Genomic DNA, 23,686 nt, shown 5'->3' with positions numbered 1-23,686 from the left:
ATGTCTCAACATTTATGAAAACCTCTGAGGACCCGTTTCTGTTCCAGTCTGTTCATTACAGCTCAGGTGACGCTTTGTGGCAATTCATTCTTTGTTGTTTCTTCATTTATTTGTGTTTTACTTGAAGCTTAAAAAACAAGAAAAATTTATAAATGTTTAAAAAAAGGACTAAAATCTACCAGCTGCAGAGGTTTTCACTGAGTTGGAAGGAGCTGATTAGATTTCTGAATCTTTACATTTTCAGTTAGGATTAACGTCTTTCATCCCATTTCATGCTAAAAAAATGTAAAAAAGCCAAACTGTTGTTATGTTTGTTAAACAAAAATGTTCCCACATGTGTGCTGAAGATTTTGAGTTAAAGCTTTATTCTATATTAAAAACTATGAGTCGAAGGTGGTACTAAAGATGCAAAGCCATGTCCTTTCTCCAGCCATTCTCATTCAAATGGAGAGCAGGGGAAGCAGCTCAGGTAACTGCAACCAGGCGGTCATGTCAAGTTTACCACAGTTAGGTGATGAAAGTGTCCCCATCTCGAGTCCTTTGCTTTATGAAGATGAATAAATATCAGCATGGATGGCTCTTAAAAGCAACAAGTGCTGATCTTTAATGCAAATCTCCCTCTATTCTATTTCTGATCCAATGACAGCATAGTGGTGATGGCGGTTGCATGAGGCGTCAAGATAGCAAGTGTAAAACTAAATAAAACGTTAAAACTGACTGTGAAAATATTGCAAACCTAAACGAGTGCCACCTTGTTGTTTGGTGTCAGTCCACTTGGAGAACAAACATCAAATGCAAACTTTTCAGCAAAACACACTCAAGGCTGGAAGAGGTACAAACATACCAAAGGCATTCGCTGGTGGGCAAAAGTATTCCAATGTCCTATGGGTGAATGACAGAGTGAACGGGAGCTTGTCACAGAATCTCCGCCGCGTCCCGAGTGCGTTTGTTAACGTGAAAACTCACCAGATACAGCGTCGTGGAAGTCATCGTCACTGAGGGCGCTCCGCGGCGAAGATCCCTTGACGACGGATTGCTCAAGTTCGTGGTGCTCTGTGGCGAGAGTCTGTAGTGCTTCAGAAAGGATCTTGTTCTTCTCTACCTCCTGCTCCAATTTCAAACTGCGTACCTGAGCTCCACACACACACAAATGCACGCACGCACACACAATATAAAGACAAAACAAAACTACCTTTAATCTTCTAAATTGATAAACCCCAAACTGGTGCATGAAACATAATAGATACATGTGTGTGGACTCAGAAATATCAGCCTGTTGACAGACTGGCCCGTCTCCTTTGTTCTCTCATGATCAGACTCTCAGCAGGACAGTGACTGGCAGAGCTAAGAGGATGGAGGCCCTCTTATGTAGGACAGCCACCTTGGCGCTGCACTCTCAAATGACCTGCAGCAGAACACGATTCCTGCACGGACAGCGGATCAGGTGACAGGGTTTGGACACTGAATAAACCATGGGTGAGCCATTCCTTTCAAATTACATATTAGTGTCAAAAAGAGCTTAGATTGAAACACAAAACAAAAACAGTCACTGTGTTTAATCCAGCTGGAGATCGTTTAAAAAGAAAAGAGAGAGAGACGGTTTAATTAGACGTATTCGCGGGGGAAAGCTGCTTAATGACATGCGGCTCCACTGTGAGCACGCTTTCAGAGGAAATGCCTGCTGGACGCCCCAAAGGTGGTGCAGATGCTGGAAGAGATTCAGTATCATTCCTTCACAAGGGGGAAGGAGCTCGCTGCTCCATTCACACTCCTCACTATCAGGTGCAAATTACACTAAGCAGCACACTTTTAAATCCCTTTTTGGTGCCATTTTTATTCATGAGCTCTCAGGTCCTGGCAGTCTTCTATTGTGTTCTTCCCTGCTGCTGCTGCTATGGATCATCATTCAATTGGCTGACACAGACGAGCTATTGAGGCCCGGCAAAGGTGCACCCGATAAAACTACGAGCTGGCTGTTAAAGTCCATTCATATAAATGCTTTTTGACAACTTCCGCTTCACTGGCACGGCATTTCTGCCAAAGATCCCCCCCCAAAAAATGCAAACGACATGGTGCGGCGTGTCGTAACAAATAGACCGCGTCGCACCTCAGCACCGCTGCAGTCAAGACTCGTTGATATAAAGCGATCTATATGCTGATCTTTCTGATGGGTTGCATAAAGCATCAGTTCAGAGAGAAAGTTCTCCTATTACCGCTTGTTTTTGTCCAAATGATGACGCAAAAGGTTGTTTTAAAGAAGCCAGTGCAGTGATACAAAACATTTAACCCTTGTGCTATCTTAGATGACCCCACCCTTGCATTGACGTGTTCTCCCTACCATGACAAAGGTGGATAAAGGTGGAAATATTTCATGTAATCCATGGACACCAGTGAAGATCACAAATCATTGAAGAAAAAAGGTTCTACACCTTATCCAATACCCAACTGTACAACTTATAGAGATCCAGGACGTGTGTCTGAAGACTGTTTAGATCTTTGCAGTGGCCCCCTGCCCACATCAGCTTCAACAGCATTTTTCTACCCTCATCCTCAACTCTTTTTGCTCTCTGTCAACAAACAGACAGACGGCACATACTGGTCCTTGCAGCACACAGAAAAAGAAGCTCAACTCTTCAGCTCTAAGATACCTCAGTGGTGGAAAAGGGCTATTAAGGTATCCACACAGAGCAGAGCCATTTCTTACATTTGAAATAGAAAAACTCAGAAAAGCTCTGTGTTCTTTCATGCAGTGTCACTTCTTACTACTGAAACGTCTTTATTGTTATGCTTATTCTGAACGTTTTGACTGTCTTTTTACTTGTTATGTTCCGTATTTCATTTGCTAATTGGTTTTATCCAACATAAATGTAAAAGGCAGATGATTTTCACTTTACTGTTACGGTCAGATTTAAAGCTCCCCAGGAATGTCATAAACTTATCTGTCACACATATTTGTCCCCTTTGTGAACCACCACTAGTAACACCCCTGGTAGGGTCTGCCATGGCAGACAGGTCCAAGGTGACGAGCCAAACAAAGTGTGGCTCTCTGAAGACCCAAGTACGTTGCCTGGATTGGCGTCACTAGGACCCCATTCTAGAGCCAGGCGTGCGGTTGGGGCTTGCAAGTCAAAGGCGGGTTGCCTCGGTGGCCTAATCATGGAATTTGGCTTTTGATCCATGGAACATCACTTCTCTGGGAGGGAAGGAGTCTGAGCAGTACCAGCTAGATAAAGTCGGGCTCCCCTCTAAGCCTGGCCTCGGCTCTGGAACACTCTGGAACACTCAACCCAATTTCCCCCTGGGGATCAATAAAGTCCTATCTTATCTTTTCTTATCTTATCTTACATTTCTAGGCGGCGGGCAGGTATGGGCGTACTTGTGAGCTCCCAGCAAAGCTGGCAAGTGTTAGAGTTTACCCCAGTGGGTTCTGTAACTTCGTCTTTGGGTGGGGTAAAGGTCACAGTAGTTTTGGCCTACTGTGACCGAACAGCAGGTCGAAGGACCCGGCCATCTTGATGTCACTCAGTGGTGTACTGGAAAGTGCCCCAACTGGGGACCCCATTTTCATCCTAGGGGACTTCAGTGCCCCCAGTGGTACTGACAGTGGCACCTAGAAGAAGATGATTGGTAGGAATGGACATTAGCATAAGCTTTGCAACAAAAGTGACAAGCAATATTGTATCTACGTACAGTTATGTTCCAGATTCTTGTTCAGATGAGGAAAACGGACGTACACGGATCTATTTGTCTGACAGTGGATGTATTGAACTGGAGCAGAGCAGGGAGCTTATATCTCACCGATTGTAGCGTCTACGTCACTGTAGCAGGATTTTTCAAGGGGCATTTTTTTTCATTTGTTCCTGATTCACAACAAATTGTCAAAAGAAATACTCAGAAATGCAATTTTAATTTTCTGTATCTGTGTCTTCCATCGTCACTTAAAGCCACAAGAACAAGTTAACATCAAAAACTGCTTCTTTTTTTTGGAGGGGGTCTTTAGGCAGACTATGATTTTCTACTACTGTGACTTAAACAAACATCAGAACACATTTTCTGTTCAATTCATGCAGAAATCTAATTCCAAGGGGTTCACACACTTTTTCTTGCAGCTGTACAGATACATAGACTGTCTTACTATGAAACTACACAGATGATTTAACACAAATGCCACCTGACTTGAACAGTGTAAGGTGAAATTTAACACCTCCCAAAAAAGCTGGAGTACGTGGGGGACATCACAGCACCTCTGCAAACATTCTCATTCTTTGCACAAAGGAAACGAACACGCAGGAAAGCCTAAGTCAGGCATCAGGTTCACAGCATGCCTCACAACAGATTTAACAGCTGTGGTAATTATGAACATGGATTCCTAAGTGAATTAAGATCATTTTACCATTTCCACTTCTGCTGCCGATCAGTTTCAGTTTGGTTTTCAAACAATAAATCTTTAAGTGTTTCCACCCATTCAATTCAATTCATTTCAATTTTATTTATATAGCCCAAATTCACTACAACAGCCGTCTCGGTGGGCCTCGTGCCCATTGGACTGGAATGATGGACTGATCAGTTTTTGCAGACATCAGATGTTTGTTGTCCGCTGTGATGCACTTGATCGTTTTTATCTTATAGTCAAATAAACCCACCGTGCCTCAATCCAAATGACATTTTCTAATATCAATTATTATCGATGTATTTAATTTTAAAATGATTTTATAATGGTTAAACAAAGCTAAAGGCTCAAGTTTACAAAGTTAAATATGAAATCTATGTTGAAATCCAAATCTGACTGAGAACTGACAGATAGCTTGTTCCTGTATTGCTTTATAAAGTTTAGTTTGCTTTCATACGTCTGATTTCTTGCAGTGGAAGGATATCAGCAGTTGATGATCTCAAAGACACGGAGTAACTCGACAGACAAGAAGCATCAGGTTTTAAGGCCTAATCTGAAAGCAGAGTTATTCTACTACTTCACCAATCATTGTAATTTCTGCATTAGTTTGACCTTATAGAACATCTAAGTATTCATAAAATGGACCCATAGCAAACACTTGGACCCTATAAGAAAAGACTGATACATGTTTGATAGCAGGATTAAAAGATTCACATTCACTCCAATGTAACATTTAACAGACTTCATTCTCTAATTTATACAATCTTCTTCCACTTTCGGCTTCTCCCATCAGGGGTCGCCACAGCGAACGAGTCGCATGTTAAATTTGGCAATGTTTTACGCCGGATGCCCTTCCTGACGCAACCTTCTCAAACCGGGCTTGAAACCGGCAGAGGTAGAGAGGGGAACAGGGAGGAGCCTGGAGTCGAACCCGGGTTTCACGGACGGAAGGCGCCGCAAACCAGCACGAGCTAAACTGGCTCCCCTCTAATTTATACAATAATACCAGTTAATGTCATATTTTCTTGAACTGATTGTTCCAAATTTCCCATAATTCTTGTTCATGCTACAATTCAAACCACATAAAGTTTCAATAAAGTTGTTAAAAAAATCAAGCAGCCTCCTGTTTTTTAACCTCTAAATCCTACAGGAAGGAGAAAAGCTGTGCTGTGGCGACGTGTCTGCTCCCCATCAGGTTGTTTTTTTGCTTAACTCCTTAAAATGATACCGGTCCTAAAATTATATTTTTGTCTAAAAAAGAATAATTAGAATAAAGTCTAAATTTCAATAGTTAATTACAAAAATAAGTTTTAAAGGAAAAAAGACTTGAGGATATTTTTTTCCAGCTACAGAGGAGAGTTTTCCAACATCCATGACCTATTTAAGGGTCAGGTTCAAAAATATTCTACACATTTGCTCCTTTTTTAACACACTTACTAATAAGAAGTGTCTTTAGAGACTTTGAAGGTCACAAACAAATGTTCTTCATGCTGAACTGGATGGAATAAGCTGGTCCTGCTGTTACTAATGCAGTTGCACCACATGCCACTTTTATCTCGGTATTAGCATAATTAATATGAGCTGGAAGTGTCCAAGTCATTTCTCACACATCAACAAGCCACTTAGCACCAAGACGCATCCTTGAACAACATTAGAAAATGTGCTTTTCCCATAACTCAGAGTGGACACGAGAGTCCATCAAGTGCTTCAAAAAGTACTAGTTGTAAACTCTGCTGCCCCTTCTCCTGTTACAAGATCTAAAGCACACGTCTATTCTCACATCATAATCAGAGCTATTGAATCACACACAAAAACAGTCCTCACACAGCTTATAATCAAATCAGTCCACTGCGCTCCTTTCCTGAGAAGATCCTGCAGTTGCATCGCGGTCAAAAGAAACAGAGTATTCAGTGGAACAAACAATCTTTTTGATTACAGCATTTTTAGAGGGTTGACACAAATCTCCAAAAAGCATATAATCTCTGTTAACCCGTGTGAGCAAAGACAGCTTAAGGATAAACTCATCATTCAAGACAGAAGCACTGCTGCATTATCTCCTGATGTGCTGAACTACTCCACGAATAAAGTCCTGGTTTCTGTTTGCACAGCTGGGTTTGTCCAAATTCAAACTGCAAAAAAGCAACAACTTCCAGCTGATCTGAAGGCCGTGTCACACCGCCACCACGTACATGTTCTGCATGTTATATGGATGAAAGTCGCTCATACGTGAATATATGTGGAAGAGGTGAGAAAACTGTGGTCTTTTACGTGAAATTTTCACTTACCTTTTTAATTTTTACGAATAAACCACACAAAGAACACGTAAACCAACGTAGAACATGAACTGTGTGCGATTATTGCGCTGATTAAATGCAATTCATTAGTGATTTGTGTGTCAAATAGATAATTTGAACATATACGGGATATAAAAGTTATACATCGGTGCAAATGGCTGCTGGACTTTCTGACAGGGAGACCACAGGCAACAACACCTCCAGCACCATCACAATGAACACAGGGGTCCCCCAAGGACATGTGCTGAGCCCCCTTCTCTTCACTCTGCACGACTGCACCCCAACATCAAGCTCCAACCTCTTCATCAAGTTTGCGGATGACACAACAGTGGTGGGTCTCATCAACAACACTGATGAGACCCCCTACAGGAGTGAGGTGAACAGGCTGCCTCTGTGGTGCAAAGACAACAATCTCCAACTGACTGTGGAGAAGACAAAGAGATGGTTGTGGACTTCAGGAGAACTCCCACCCAGCACGCTCCACTGAGCATCAATGGTGCTGCTGTGGAAAGGGTGAGCTGAACCTGGGGGTGCAAATCCTTGACGACCTGTCTTGGAACCACAACACTGTATCAACTGGCCAAGAAAGCCCAACAACGCCTGTACTTCCTCTGCAAACTAAAGTGGGGCAGAGCTCCTCCCCCCATCATGCAGACCTTCTACAGGGGCGCCATCGAGAGCAGCTGCATCACCGTGTGGTACGGAGCCTGCACCGCGTCCTGCCGGAAGACTCTGCAGCACATTGGAGAAACAGCTGGGAAGATCATCGGTGTCCCTCTCAGTGGCTTCTCAGACATTTATCACCCCCACCTCACCCGCAACGCCATCAGGATTGCAGGGGACCCATCCCAGTCACTTCCTCCTGCTGCCAGCAGGGAGGAGACTGCAAAGCCTCCAGTCCAGAACCAGCAGACTCAAGGAGAGTTTCCTCCATCAGGCAATAAGGAAACTCAACTCCCTCCCTGCCCTCCCCCCTCTGCCCCCTCCACTCCCTGCTACGAACTTATACTGAAAATCTTTCACACCTGTTCAGAACATCATCTTCATCAAAGACTGCCATCACTGACTCATCTACTTACTGTTCTTAGCACTGTTGTCACTTTAAGCGTCTCATTGCTCTTTTGTACTATTTAGATTGCTTATTACAGTTGTTATTTTATAAGATGCTTGGACTGTGGGGCGAGAGGAAAGTCATTTCATCTGTGCTGTGTGTCATGTGTGTGTGCAGCATATTTGACAATAAAGCTGACTTTGACTTTTTGATACATGTGTGAAAAGTCCGTTAGACATACGTGGGACGGTCGTGGAAAGCCACAAATTTGCATGTGCATCTAGCTAAAATCAAGCACAAGATTTGCGTAAGATTTAAGTAATAAAACGCAAGAAATATTCATGAACTGCGTATATCACGCATGTATCGTGGAAGACCGAAATTTCATATGTGGAAAATGCACAAAATATCAGTAGTGCTTGTGCGACACAGCCTTAAGACGTGACGCTGCAGCCAGCTGCTGCTGCTGATCACAGCTTCAGCAGCTCTGCAGACTTCCATTGAAGCTGTGGTGCTGATGCTCCTGAGTTTTGCATTCTGGGTTGAGGAGGTAAAAGAAATAGATCCAGATTTTTAACAATGTGTGATGTTTTTGTTGGGGGAGACTTAAAGCAGGTTTGCTGTTTGCACAAAAGAGCTGCAAGGTTAAACACCAAACAATATTTGAGAGTGGTAATACTGAACAAAACCCTTCAACAGTATAAAAATGACTGAACGATGATGCAGTCCTCCACAGCACATCTAAGGAGACTCGGTGAATCCCGCTGAGCACACAGGTCTGCCGCTGACACTCACCCCTTGCTGCTTGGATAAGAGGCTGAGACAGACACTGAGATTGGATGAGGTCTCACTGGACAGATCACAGATTTCCTGCATTTTCTGCAGAACCGCGGATGGAAACTCTGGAGGGATCAAACACAAACCAGAGTGAAATAGGAGTCAAAGACAGCAGTGCCAGTCTTCAAAAGAGGGGTTAATCACAGAAAGCCCCACATGACAGAAGTCTCCAGTTTTAATTAGGAGTGTGTTGAACAATGTCCATTGAATTCTGTTTAATTATCCCTACAGTTTAATGTTTAGAATTTACAATTAGCCTGAATATCTCTGTGCTTTTTTAGTTTGTTTGCTTGCAAATGGATGAGAAATGAAAGGGAAATCCCTGAAAACATCAATGAATTACCTGCTTATAAAATGCTTTCTTGCAGATGTGCTGCAGGAAAATTCCCCTGTAGCTTGTTGTCAAACACTTCTCAATGGAAGTTCACTATCAGAGACGAAAGCAGGGAATCCAGTGGATTTCTGAAAATGATCACCGTCCTATACGATGACCGATACACCCCTGGGGTTGGAATTCAGCGACACTGACAGGTTTTAAGCTCCTGTTAGCTTGCACTCTGCACTAACAGCAGAGCTGAGTGGTTTTCTGTCTCTGCAGTACAGTTGTGGATGGTAAAAGAGGCCTTTGCTAAATTACAGGGAAGCGCTTCTTTCCTTTCATTGAAGACAATTTGGCTGGTTTTCCGTTTGATTTTCCACCCATCTGTACAACAATAGAGGCAAAAAAAAACCCACATCAGGCGTCAGTGAAATAACAGGGTTTACGTTTGGACATGGCGTCATTTCTCAGCAGGGACAGGAAAGCTGCCACCTCCTCTTCCAGCTTCTTCTGGCTGACCTCTGCTGCCTGGTAATTTAGAAAGACGTGAGAAGGATGCAAATGAGGGAAAACGGTGTGCAGTGATGTATGATTCAGAGAAAACACAACATTCTGCTGAAATGCTAATTTGTTTTTTTTCCCCTTTTGTTCATGGTACCTGTAATGATTCAGACAAATCCCCAAGTGACATCACTTGCTCTTCCTCCTCCTCTTCCTCCTCACTGTCCTGCTCCTGGGAGCAGTAGTGTGTGCTGTAAGCCGAGTGTTCCTCCAGGGCATCAAGCCATGCCTTAAAGAAAAATCATAAAAAGTGATTAGAATCTTTTTTTCCACATGTTTATAGAAAGGCATCCTCAACCCAGAAACTTGTTCCTTCTTCACATTTATACCATGGTCCGGGTGAATACTCGATTCTGATTGGCTGCTGGGTGTGCATTGAAACCTGATAACCGCACGGTGAAGAAAGAAGTTCCGGTCACCTAGCTTAAATGTTTTGTATCACTGCGCCGGCTTCTTTAAAACAACCTTTAGCTTCATCATCTGGACAAAAACAAGCGGTAAGAGGAAAACTTTCTCTCTGAACTGATGCGTTGTTCAACCCATCGGAAAGATCTGCATATAAATATCGCCGAATCTTGACTGCAGCGGTGGTGCTGCGCGACGCAGACTTTTTGTGAGAAAAAAAGCGATCCATATTGGAAAAAAAACAAGAATTAAGGACTAAAAACTGGTTAATATGTATTGCTTTTGTAAGTGACCACGGTATAAGCGGGTTAATGGCCTTCGAAGTGTGCGTTATTACTTTTTAATGGATTTCGCGGAATCAACCGTCCTCTGCTTTGAAGATTCAGGCTTCCACGGCGTGCGTTAAAAAGAAATAACGCACACTTCGTCTGCCATTAACCCTTACTTAACCTTCATGTCATGTAAAAGGTTCCCGGGCGCGGCTGCGCCGCTCCCCCCGGGGAAGGGTCAAATGCGGAGAGGAAATTTCACAAACCTAGGCGTCTGACAGATAGTGGACTTTCACTTTAACTGAACTTAGTATAAGGAAACGTGTTGATCCTGACTGAACGTACAGAGAACCACAGAATGAACAAGTTCTTCTTTGATTTTTCCCCTCCTAAGTCTTCATCCTCAAACCCATAACTAGATGTTTTGAGGACCTAACTGATGTAAGAGTGACAAAAGCACAAGAGTCATCAGGACAGTGCTATAGTGACAACTTAAGCACTTAACCACACATGTTACACCTGGACGTGTTTGAGCAGCCAACAGACGTTTCCCCGGATGTTGGACCAACTAAGGAACATGAAAAACATGAGAACCATGTCTGCTGCAATGAAAGCACAGCCTCTAGAAGACAGAAGAGTCAAAGCAGCATCGCTACATTATCAATGTGGTGACTTTCAAAGACCAGACGGATTTTTGTTTGGGCAAAATCATCTCAAACAGCTAGTTTTGGTCAACTTTATATTTAAGTGTGGCTTTACTTAGGTCCAATCCCAACAAAAACGCTTGTATGTTTACCAACAGATTTGGAATCACATTTGAATTATTAGGACTAAGTTTTATCTTTTATTTTGAAGTTCTCAAAAGGGATTTGGTCATTGTTGTTTTGGCCTTATTTAGAATGTAAATCACTGCGGGGAAAGGGTTAAGTAAGGCTGACCTCACTGACTTGAGACTAAAGCTTTGGGGTTCGGGAACAAAGCTTATTTTGTTGTTTTTAACTTAACGCCACTGTCAAACGAGAACAAGCAACATCTAAACTGTTTCCCTGCATTAGTTTGACTCCTGTAAGACTAAATGCCTTTGGTTTTTAACACTGGTTGTTCTAAAGGAAAAAAAAGATAATTGTGAAAACTTTTTAGACTTGTGACTTGTGAGCATCCCTGGGTTTTAGCAGATTCCTCCTGAAGGACGGCAAACTGAACCTGCCTTTCTCGTCGCCTCAGGGTCCGCTCTGGGTGATACTTTGAAATGGTGGACGCTGTCATCAAAGCACTTGAGGGTAAAAAAGCAGTCTTCTCTGGCTCGTATCTTGAAGTAAGAAGAAGAAAAAGCATTTCCTTGTGAAGAATACAATAATTGTGGATTCAAAGCAAGGCAGAAATCAATTCTCTGGGCGCCGTTTTCTACCCAGGTCTTACCAAACAGTGAGAGTTAGTGAGAGATTTGCATCCTTGCCGTCTTACATTGGCAGCTGCGTCAGATCTTGGGATGACACAGAGCAGAAGCAAGGGACACATTTTCAGTGAAGATGAAAAAAAATCCTTTGATTTTAACGACTTTTTCTGTCACTTTTAAGACCTTTCAATCTGATGCTGAGATCTTTTCATGTGCCTGAATCAAAGAACAGAGCCAAGCTGAGAGTTGAGAGGTGCACCTACTGCTTTGAGTACCAGGATAAAACCCCATCCTGAAGGACGACCCAATAGGAACGCCATCCAAAGAATCTGGAGCTCTGCGAAGTGACAAGCAAGAGGAAAATTACACCTCATATTTTTAAGGGTTGAATAAATCGTTTTGGTAGCAAACAAACGAATGGATAGAACTAAAAACCACAGAACTTTATAACACAAGCTCATCTCAGAAAAGAAATGTAGGTAAGTAGGGAAAAGCTGCTGCGGTGGCTTCCTGGCTCAGTAGCTCAGAAATGATGAAGAGCGTTTTGGTTTTCACAGAAAAGTTACCAAGATTGATTGTGACGGCTGCATTTCACAACATGAACAAACAGGAGGGAATTAATTTGACAACAATTGTGCAAAAGCTCTGAAACAAAAAGGGTCCACTGTAATGACGGCCCGTCACAAGATGAAACATGGATGTTCCTCACATGTCTGCAAGCAATTAAAACCCACGCCAAAAACAGTAACTGTCAGTTTCAGACCTGGAAAAATCATTCACATTTGGATTTCTACAATGCTTTTACAGCAGGAACCTTGGAACCATAAAAAGCAACAAAAACGGTGAAGCACATGAGTGTCCTGAGTCAGATCAAAGAACTAGATAAGACAGGAAATACAACTATAAGAAACTATAAGCATATCCTTGTTTTTAAGTTTTTTTAGCAAAGATTACAAGTTAGAAAACGCAGCAGCAGAGCTTAAAAACCTCAGTGGTTCTAACAGAATACAGATGTAAGCCGGAGTCAAGTACTCCCGATTAGCAGTCTGTGCAGAAATGATCCACAGCAGATCACTCAGAGGATGTAGCAGTTTGAAAGCAGATGTTTCTTCACACCGTGTCAAGGAGAAAAGGTAAAAGCAGCAAACTAAACTGTTGCTAGCTGCTTCACTCTGAGAGGGTTCTATGGCTGTTTCCACTTCAGAGTTCATCACTTAGAAGTGAGAGTCTTTCATAAGCGTTTAGGGGAGCTTCAAATATGCACGGCAGTAGACATCTCATGATGATGATCCCACATATTTGGTTGAAGACTTCATGAGGACTTGACAATAATTCATCCAGTTCATAACAAATGCCAAGCATGGGGGTGGACATATGCTGATATGGGCTTGTTTCCCACAGAACCTAAGCATATTCCAGCCAATGGCAGACCATGAATCTCAAAGCGTTGTAGAGACAACAGAAACATGAAGCTGGATTAACACAAATGTCTCCCGTCAAACCACCATGGGTCTGGTTCTCCTCAGAGTTCCTTCCTAATCTTCCATTAGGTGTGTGTTTTCCTCTCCACAGATCCCACTGAAAACCTTTCAGTGGGATCTGTCTATCACTTTTACAGGCGATCACCAAAACACAGACGGGACATCTGGCTTTATTGCAATAGTCTGGACGGAAATAGATTATAATAATCTGGTATTTTTAGAATGAATCTAATTGCAACAGAATATATCTATTTGATATCATGAGTTCTTCTATAGTTCTTCAATAATAGAATTGAATTAAATTGAGAATATGTTTCCATCCCAGTTAGGATGGAATATCCCTGAAAAACCTTAAGAGCTAAGATGTTGTAGTGGCTCTGAATGTAGGTCTTTGTCCAGCAGGAAAGCTGAGTTCAGCTGAGAGGAGATATTTAAAAAAAAAAGAGGACTAAAGTAAATAATGAGATTGGACCTAAACGTAAAACAAACAAACATGCAAAGCAAATCACTATACAGTAAAAAATGTATACTGCTGTTTGTAAACGACATAAAGTATTCCTCTAACAACCTGCTATAAACACCAGCCCCTCCCAACCCACGAAAAAGAGGGGGTTCTCACATTGTGATGTCACAAAGTGGGGAACAGCCCCTTCCAGGAAGAGTCTGGGCTGCCAGCACCGCCCCAGGCTAACACACACACACACACACACACACACACACACACACACACACACACACACACACACACACACACACACACACTTTCTCCACGGAGCTATTAACGATCAGCTTAACTTTTCCTTTTATATGCACTATATGCACATTTATCTTTACAAAAGCGTAGATGTTATTTGTTTTTGTGGCAGAAACGCAGACACGCTGCCGGGGCTCTAGGTTGACATCATGAAATGGGCGGAACCCACAAGGAAAGAAAGGTGGAGCCTCAGAAATCAAGTCGTCTTAATTCCGGATAGGAAAAGAACTAAGATTAAAAAAATTTTAATCTTTTTTTTTTTTTAACCTTTATTTACCCAGGAATTGTCCCATTGGGATTAAGAATCTCTTTTTCAAGGGAGTCCTGGCTAGGGGGAGACAATAAATTACATTTACAATAAAAATGTCAACATTAAAAACATAAAATATATAAAAATGAGAGCTTATGTAAAACGGGAACAGCTAAAAGTAACTTTCTCCTCCAATCTCAGCCTGGACTTAAAAATATTCAGAGGAATGAGTTCTTTTAATTTCCAGAAAGCCTTTTTTCCCTTTGTGTGTGCTAAAGGTAATTTATTGTCATGTACATGGATATTATTTACAATGAAAGGCTTAAAAAAGGCATGACATCTGCCTTTTAAAACAGGTGTAGTTTGTGTTTTACACAAACTTCCTACATAAAGGTTTGGGTACATTTTCATGCAATGTATATAATGCTAAACTGATCCAAATACAGTCAATTATCAGCTACACTGACTTATGAATGATGCCAAATGTTTAGACCTAGTCCACCATAGAAACCATCTGCTTAAGTTTGGAATTTTCTGAGCTGAGTCAACAACAAAAAAGGTTATTTGCTTCACCTTCCAGATGAGACCCTCAAACTTCTTGACATGACGAGTTGAACCCTGCAAAGCACAAAGATAAGTAACATAATCCACAAGGAAAAAGCAAATCAAAGAAAAATTGGCCTCTTTCTCAAACCAATCTTCACCCGATGAATGTTGGCTTCAAGAAACTGCTGCATGGCTGTACCACTGGCCAGGTCGAGCGCCGTCTGACCTGAAGGGAACAGGCCGCGTTTGTAAAGAACAGGGACAAAAAAACTCATCAAAAGATGTTTAAATACTAACTACAACAAATAAACGAATGTCACTGTCATTCATGGTTTTGTGGACGTTAAAGTTAGACATGGCATCTCGCCTCAACAGTTCCAACACAAAACCAATTCAAAGAAAAGCGTTAAACGATAAACTGTCTTGTGTCTGTCTGTTCAAGGAGGGAGACACTGCTGGCAGATCAAAAGCAGTGCTGATAAGGACACAACAGGTCTGTTAAGAACATTGTGTTCATCATGTTACCCAGGTTTCAATTATACAGATTCTATTAACCCGTTCTTTCAAAATAAACTTGGTTTATGCTTTATTGTGCATCATAAGGAATGGAGACGTGGTAAAATCTTTGTTTGTTGGCTTCTCCCTTTAGGGGGCGACACAGCGAATCATATACCTCTATCTAACCCTCTCCTCTTCATCCTTCTTACTCACACCAGCAATCCTCATGTTCTCCTCTTCTGCATCCATGAACCTCCACTTTGGTCTTCCTCTAGGCCTCTTTCCCGGTAGCTCCAACCTCAGCATCCTTTCACCATCATCATCACTGTTCCTCCTCTCAAACATCTCCACCTGCTTCTCTGCATTTATCTCCAGACCATCTACCATGATCTGTTCCTCTGATGGATTCATTCCTGATCCATCCTGGTCCCAAAGAGAACCTCAACATCTTCATCTCTGCTACCTCCAGCTCTTCCTCCTGTCTCTGCAGCAGAGTCTCTAACCAACAACATGCTGCTCTCACCACAGTCTTCTACACAATTCCTTTCATTTATCCTGACACTCTTTGGTCACACAATCACACTGAAACCTTCTTCCATCCGTTCCAATCGGCTTGCACTCACCTCCTCACCTCCTTCCTAACGCTCTGTTGTTCTGGACTGTTGACCGCAAGAATTTAAAGTCCTCCACCTCTGCTTCCTGTAACCTCACTGTCCTCTAGAGTTCCTCTCATTTACACACAGATACTCTGTCTTATTGCAGCTGACCTTCATTCCTATCCTTTTCAGAGCCAACCTCCACCTCTCTAGATGTTCCTTCACCTGCTCTCACTACAGATTACAGCGTCATCTGCAAACATGATAATCAACAGAGGTTTCTGTCTAACCTCATATGTCAGTCTGTGCATTTTAGGATTGGGAACATAAAAGATGATCACGTTAGGCTTGTTTTTTAACTTATTCTTTTGTCAAACCAAAAACATTCTAATTTGAACAATTTCATGTACAACACTGCAGTGACAACAGAATGTTATTTTTCCAACTTTCATGGATTTCTGTCTGCCAAGGTCTGCGGTAAAACAAAAAAACTAAAAAAAAACCTTGAATGAACTTAGAATGGTCTTTGAAGACAAAACATGTAGAAGCTATCAGCAGTTCTTCAGAAATAAATGAACTTATGGTTGTCCTGAATGTGCAACCACAGAGACAAGTTTACAAAGAGATAGAAGAGGAAGATGAACGCGATGGCTGTGACAGTCAGTTAATTTCTTCTTTTATTTAAGTTTATTTATTCTGATCCCCATCTTCAATAATTTATATAGCATGGCTGTAATTTCCCTTTAGGGATAAAGGAATCATCGTTCAAATCAATTCTGACAGGAAAACTATTAAATATCAGTTCTCATCCAAGGCAGTCAGCCACGGCGGACACGTCTCACCGTTCTTGTTCTTTGAGTAGGGGCTGGCTCCATTGTTCAGCAGCTTCAGGGCACACTGCCTTTGGCCTCGGTAAGCCGCACAGTGCAGTGGAGTGTTTCCCAGGAGATCTGTGCAGTTGATATCCGAGGGCTTTCTCTTGGTGAGCTGCAGAGAGCAGACGGGACACAACAGTCGAGACATGTGGCCCCATGTGTCCGGCAGTTCTTTATTATTCTACGGAGACGTTTAGCTGGACTCTTTGATTTCTCACAGGAGCTGCAAGAGCAAAGGCTTTCACACTTTTCCTTTGATTCTTTAGAAACACCTTTTTGTACGACTGTCACATAAAAAACACAACTTAAGAGCTGTTTACTTATAAAAGATATAAAGCACAAGTACCGAGGCCAAAAGACGACTCCCAGAATAAAAAAGAAAAACTTGAGAAATAAACAGAAAAGGCTCTCCTCCGCCCAGAGACACATCTGCTGAAGATCTCACATCTAATTAGTTTAATTCACACAACTTAATGAGGTAAGTATAGAAAGGGCTTCCCAGAGAGCTTGAATGGATGAGCAGCGGACCAGAGAAGAAACGGTTTCATCATTGAAAGACTGTGGGAACATCTTTCAGCAATTTCTAACAGGCTTTTTAGTTATTTTTTCGCTGAAATATTTTGTATTTGAAGCGAAAATACAAAACTATAAAATCTTTGAAATACAGTATCAACCTTTTGATGTGAATAATTGCCTGAATGCTATAAAGCATTAAATCTTCTGCCATTTTTTTGCTGCTTAACTCCTTCAATTTTTCAGCTATTTTAACCGTTCAACTATTCAAATCCTTGAATCTTCAAGATGTTCCAGGATTATATAGATTATATGTCCTGTCCACTGTACCTGGTTGGGGTCATTGCATGACACGTGAGCTGTGGTGCACAACTTCGCGATTTTGAAACCCGGCGCTTGAGTTTTTCACAAAAATATCTTTTTTATTATTGTGCTGTTTTCACTTTATTTGTGATCAACTTTGATCATTTCTTTCTTTCTTTTTTTGCCAACTATTACCCTTTCAGTTTCATTTTCATTCAGCATTATTGCATTCAACCCTGCATTTTCTTCTTCTCCCTCTAGTTACAAATAACTGTTTAACATTTCAGTGCAGACTGCATACATGTGTATAATCTCTACGCAGTTCTCTTATCCTTATATAAACTGCACAGTCGCTAGTGGAGTCACGACCTTTGTTTGCACAATTCACTGTTGCATTTTGCAAAACTCACTGCTTTGTTTTAGTGTATTGACAAAAACGTCAGTCTGAGTCTAAGTTTAAAAAGTGACTCTTCATTCGTCCAACAAAACTCTCTATCTTTATTTGTTGACTAAAGTTGTCAAGAAATATTTTCCTGAATAAAAGGGGTTGAGGCTTTTTGTCATCAAATATCTAAATGTGAGACTTACCAGCTGACTCAACGAGGCCAGGTCTCCTTCCCGTGCAGCTTCCAGGAGTTTCTCCTCCAGTTTCCTCTCCTCTGTCCTCTCAGCAGCTGAACGTCCACGACACAGTGGGATTTTACGAGAAGACATTAAGCATGCAAAGTATGAAAATGAACGTGCATCATCAAACGCTAACTGTGAGAATTGGCGGGAAAATCTTCAAACGGTAATTAGTGAATGACTTCTCTCTCACCTTCCAGCATGCTTCTGATCTCAGCATTCTGAGTGACATCTTTGGGAACTTGTGCTGTCCCATTGATGACAGTAGCACATGCATCATAGTGCAGCAGCAGCATGACAATCTCCTGATTCATACGTTATTGTTTGGTTGAATGGATAAAACAATGTGCATAATCAAAGATGTAGAAAGTGTATTTTTGACAGTTGTGCAAAAGATACCTTTCTTCCTGTGAAGGCAGCTTTGTGCAGAGGGGTGTCTCCAATATTATTGGGCAAATTAACATCTGCACCTGCCTGCAGGGGCAATGGCACTTGTGTTATCTTTGCAATAGATCCTATCTATAAATAAAATAAAATAAAACTTCTACCTTAAGCAGTTCCTTCACAACTTCTTTGTGACCAAAATAGCAGGCCAAGTGAAGAGGTGTCCATCCTAGGTTAGACTTACTTTTACCTGAGAAGACGACACACTATGATGGATCTAAGAAGGTTGGTGTCACAGCAGCAGTCTGAAGTGCATTTCATGCATACCTTTACAGTTGATATTGATCTGCCTCTCTTCTTTAAGCTGGGATGAGAGAAGCTTCTGAACTCCAGGCAGATCTCCATTCCGGGCAAACCGCAGGAACTCCTCCTCTGGCTCCAGCTGCTCCATGGAACCCTGCAGCTGAACCATGAAAGGTGCATTTTTAACATTTGTTGAATGAGACAACCACTGAAGAAGAAACAAGCAGATATAGACAAGCAGCAATTCTAACTAAACAGACAGCTCACATAGTTTCTACATTACAAGCAGAGTTAACACATACAACTCCAAAAAACATTTGATTGAAAGTAAAATAGGCAGACGTGTTTGCTGCATCTTTCAAGCTAAAACTCAAAAACTACATTTGTTGAAGATAGAGCCCCAAAAAATGTTTTGTGTGAAAGATACTTTTCAGTGGCTCAGGTGGTTGAGTTGGTCGAAGGGTCGGCGGTTTGATCCCCGCTCCCCCCAGTCGTTGTGTCCTTGGGCAAGACACTTCCCCCTCCCTGCCTCCAGTGTGACTCCACTGGTGTGTGAATGTGTATGAATGTCCCGGTGATGGTCATAGGGGCCGTAGGCGCCAACTGGCAGCCACGCCTCTGTCAGTCTGCCCCAGGGCAGCTGTGGCTACATCAGTAGTTACCATCACCAAGTATGAATGAATAATGGACACACCCTTAGCTCTTTAAGGGTCTGGAAAAACGCAGGTAAATCCAATCCATCATTATTGTTATCATTATTTAAAGGGCCAAAATAGAAGGAGAAACTGCTTCAATCATGCTAAAGGATAAATTAGCATATAAAAGTCAAGAACGACAGAAATGCTGCTTAACACTAAATAACATCCTTGAAAAGCTTTGAAATACCTGAAAATGGAGAATTTAAACTCTGAATCACAAGATGACAAAGTTTCAGGACAGTTCTACGTCCTCAATTCCTTCTAATGTGCGTTTTGACGTCCATGTCCGTTCCTTGCAGTTGCCTTTAGATACCTAAAAGTCTCCACTTCTTCTGGGTTGTTGTTGCCAAGCTTCACTGGCTGGAGCTGAGCTTCAGGATCTTGGTCTCTTGAGGATGGATAAGGAGCCCAGCTTGGGAAGCAAAAAAAGCTAGATTTGACATTTTGTGCTGTTGATGTTTCTGTGGCTTGTGTGTTTTAAAGAGGGGAAGTCGATGATCTTATGATCAACTGTCCGCAAAGGTTTGGGTTTTTTTGTTCCTGGTTTTCCTCCTCCTCCTTCAAAATTCAAGCTTCATCTGACCCCGTTTTGAAATCAGAGATTTCCTTCATCTTGGCTACGTTGGTCTGCGACACCTTATTCCATATTATTTAAGTGCAACCCCCCCCCCCCCGAAAGGCTTCCCCTTCTGCCAACTAGAAGGCATACCTTAACGCCTTATGGGCCAGGTACCAGGACAAGCGAGGACATCAACGATAGTGTTAAAAAACAATAATCAATCATAAATCACAATCATAAACCATATCTAAAAAAGTGGAAAGTAAGTTTTCCCAGTTTTTTCTGACCATAAATGTACCTTAAGGTCAGAACATTTCAGTAAACCTCAGTCTTACATCACACTCTACGCTTCAGACAGCAGGACAAGTCTGTGACATCACAGTCAGAAGAACTTGAGGTTTTTGAAGAGTTTCCAAGAGAAAGACTCTTCTGTTTAAAAACAGCTGTGAGGCAAAACTGTATGTTATCAAACCACGAGGCTTCGCAAAATTGTGTAATTCACAGATGCAGGTCCAGCAGTTGTCAATTCTCAATGCTCATGGTCCTCTGTTAAGCACAGGGGCAGAGCTTTGGTAGTATGGGCCTGTTTTTACCTGACAGATGTCCAACAGTGTGCTTGCACTGTGTCAACAACACGACATTAAAGGGTCTATATCATGCTAAATCCATTTTTTGAGCTTTTAAGTGTGTTATAATGGTCATTCTTCACGAAAAGAAACCACAGAGCAGTGTTTTGAGCTGTTCATTTTTCTGAGTATTCCTCTAAAAACCTGCTCTCTGAGCACCAGCACTTCTCAATCCAATAAAACGAACCGATTCTCACATTGTGATGTCACAAAGTGAGGAACAGCCCCTTCCAATTAAATTCAATTCAATTCAATTCAATTCAATTCAATTCAATTCAATTCTTATAGCCCAATATTACAACAATAGTCATCTCAATGGGCTTCATAGCAGTAATTGTAAAGTAAACATTATTTTCATTCATAAAGAACATGAATACATAGAATTCAATAGGAACATTCTAAACTAAACTAACTAAACAGATGTAACTAAAGCCTAAGCCTTAGAGTCTTAGGCCTTAGACCCTGCATCACGGTAAGGAAAATCTCCTAAAAAAAACCTCTGGGGTGTCCACATGACATGAGGGAGGGATCCTCCCCCAGGACGGATAGGCGATGTACCAGAACTCTTAGAGAAGAATTAGCTCATCTAACTCTACAACTACATGTTTAAAGTCCAGCAGATGAGCTTCATCCAGATGGAGTTGGAGACCAGCTGGAGGCGCGAGACGAGCCAAGTTATATAATATAAAATACAAAAAGAGCTATTATCATTTTCCCCTTCTAAAGTCATCTCTCCCTTTACAGTTGGGTTGATGAGAGCAGCATTTTCTGTTGGCACTGAGTTCCAGGAAGAGTCCGCGCTGCCAGTCCCGCCCCCAAGCTATCACACACACACACTTTCTCCGTGGAGCAAGCGGTGATCAGCTAAACCCTTTCCTTTTATTTGCACTGTATGCACATCCATCTTTGCAAAAGTTTGGATGTTGTTCGTTTTCGCAGGTGAAACGAAGACACGCTGCAGGGGCTGGCTCCAAGATGACGTCATGACACCCACAAGGAGAGAAAAGGCGGGGCCTCAGAGGTCGAGTCGTCCTACTTCCAGGTAGAAAACGAACTCAGGAAAATAAGTAATATCTAATAAAGAAAATCTTTTGTGTGCTAAAGGTAATATATGATCATATACATGGATATTATTTACTATGAATAGCTCGATGTAGGCCCTGCAATGAGCAGCAAATCTACATTTGAAAGAAGTTTAAAAAGAGTAAAGTATGGAGGGTTTAGATAAAGAGCTCAGCACAGTTCTCTATATGCTGAGAAGGAACATCAAGAAAAAGTAGGACACCACAAACATTTGTCAAACTGATGTAATGGCACAACCGAAAATGGGCCAAACTGTAATATGAGTGACTGACAGTCAAGAAAACACCCCAAGTTTGCTGCAAATGACCAAACTTTGCAGTGCTCACAATTTGGTTTCTTTTTAAAAAAAAAATCTTTTTGTAGAAAATGCTAAAAATTGGCAGAGGAGGAAACTCTGATAACAACCAGATGACATGTTTGCACACAAAAACAACATGAGATCAAAAGTGGGGGGACTGACTTTTGCACATGACTTCCATCCAACCATCAAGACATGAGGAGAAAAAGTCACGAGTTTGGAGAACCATTGTGTCTATGAGGAGAAAAAGGAAACTCAAACGAGAAAAGCTCGAGTCATCAGACCCGCTTTTCAGGAAGGAAGTACACTTTTTCTTCTTGCATGAGCACATGACTCTACAAGCTTTAATCAAACAATCGGTGTGCAAAGGCAGAGGAACAAGACAGGGAGGTGGCTCATTAGACACTGTTACATCATGCGGCAGTTACAAATGATGAATGCATCAGAGAAGCAAAGACTACAGGGCTTGACCTCAACAGGTCAAACTCTGCGTGTGAAAGCTTCACCTCGGCCGGGAAAGCATGTGGGAGTGTAGGGACAACCCTTTGAAAGACGTCCCATGACAGCCTGTCTACGTAATCAGCTACCAAGAATGGGTTGACATTCCTGCAGATTCAGAGTCCTGCAGTCTGACAGTGAAAAACAATAATCCACTATACGGTCACAAACAACTAGAGTCAAAATTGGAGGCTTGTTTTTCATGCTGAGACTGCAGAATGTTCACTAATGCACATTCTCATTTCATTTCTAAGTTGGCTCACATTTCAGTGAATTATTGCAACATACCACGTGTAACAAAACAAAAAATACAACAATAAAAAACCCTGCCACCCCGTCAACCTGGTGCTAAAAGCAAGAGAACCTAAAGCCATTCCAGTGAAGGAGAAGAGTTTGATGTCCTGTAATAACCTTTTTATGACGCTTTGCTCTAAGTTGGAGGAGGGATGTTTTCTGACATGGGATGGAGAGTCCAACTGGATCCATTTCTGCCAGCTATCAATGCAGCTTCAGTGAACCCATGGAGGCAGAGAGTGGCCGTCCTTTCATCCATGTGCTCCACAGGAGGGATGCTTCTGTCTGCTGGGATCTATCCCTGAGATTCTAACTCACCTGCCCTTCTTCAGTTCAGTCTTTGCTTTCACCTGCACCTCCTCCCTGTGCTCCTCTGCCGGTTCTCCTGCAGTCCTGCTGCCTGCTCCCTCCTGAGGAGGTCTGGCTTTGGACAGGAATTCAAATGATCTGCTAGTTTTGTTTGTTCATGATCTTCGCGTGGAACTTTCCCCACAGAACGAGAATGTGGGGAAGAATCGTTCACACGTGACCAGGTTCCAGCTGTGGATTAAACGTTTCGGCAGACAAACTTACTGACTCCATGTCCGTCAGGAGTTTGGTGACAGCTGTGCTCACGTGCGCCCTCCGTTAAACGGCGGGGAGCCGCGCAGACACCCGCACCGCTCCGCGCAGACAGCGCGCGCTCCCCATCAGCGTCCGCGGAGAAACAAACGGACATAAAACACGCGTGGAAGTTCCCCTTCACTCTACTTTCCCTCCTCCACACACACACACCTCGGGTAGAGTCCTGACTGTTTACAGTTTACACCGAGATCAGCTGATCTGTCCACACCGGAAGACACCACGGCGGAACGCTCCAACTTTCAAAATAAAAGTAATTCTAAAAAGGAAACCAGACCTTTTTAAAAAGTACAAGCGAATGCTGGTTTGTTACTTAGGTCTATAAAAACATTCTAGTAGTTTCTTTCTTTTGTGTGTGTC

At 42.1% G+C, this 23,686-nt stretch overlaps 1 protein-coding gene across 13 annotated transcripts in view; it reads right to left on the bottom strand.

The window, feature by feature from the left end:
- osbpl1a (oxysterol binding protein-like 1A) overlaps nt 1–23,651 on the bottom strand; it is a 34,132-nt gene extending 10,481 nt beyond the window's left edge. For 2 of the 13 annotated variants that reach the window (XM_078945587.1, XM_078945588.1), the window contains exons 1-16: nt 22,823–22,984; nt 18,674–18,809; nt 18,511–18,596; nt 18,362–18,436; nt 18,156–18,267; nt 17,927–18,012; nt 16,490–16,634; nt 14,712–14,779; nt 14,581–14,625; nt 11,786–11,859; nt 11,546–11,609; nt 11,334–11,435; nt 9,550–9,681; nt 9,338–9,419; nt 8,531–8,637; nt 967–1,129 (exon numbers count right to left, since the gene is read on the bottom strand). In XM_078945587.1, the coding sequence (XP_078801713.1) occupies nt 967–1,129; nt 8,531–8,637; nt 9,338–9,419; nt 9,550–9,681; nt 11,334–11,435; nt 11,546–11,609; nt 11,786–11,859; nt 14,581–14,625; nt 14,712–14,779; nt 16,490–16,634; nt 17,927–18,012; nt 18,156–18,267; nt 18,362–18,436; nt 18,511–18,596; nt 18,674–18,809; nt 22,823–22,897 (1,552 nt within the window). In that variant the 5' untranslated portion in view covers nt 22,898–22,984. Of the gene's footprint in view, nt 1–966; nt 1,130–8,530; nt 8,638–9,337; nt 9,420–9,549; nt 9,682–11,333; nt 11,436–11,545; nt 11,610–11,785; nt 11,860–14,580; nt 14,626–14,711; nt 14,780–16,489; nt 16,635–17,926; nt 18,013–18,155; nt 18,268–18,361; nt 18,437–18,510; nt 18,597–18,673; nt 18,810–22,822; nt 22,995–23,278 lie in introns of those variants that run through there. The other 11 variants (XM_078945593.1, XM_078945591.1, XM_011473721.4 and 8 more) reach the window with 11 other exon arrangements.
- Between the last annotated feature and the right edge of the window lie 35 nt (nt 23,652–23,686).

Source organism: Oryzias latipes, chromosome 4 (genome assembly GCF_053564925.1).
Source record: "Oryzias latipes strain Hd-rR chromosome 4, Olatipes_Hd-rR_3.1".
NCBI lineage: Eukaryota > Metazoa > Chordata > Actinopteri > Beloniformes > Adrianichthyidae > Oryzias > Oryzias latipes.
Note: the sequence above shows the minus strand (reverse complement) of the source record. Positions and strands in the feature narration are given on the sequence as shown.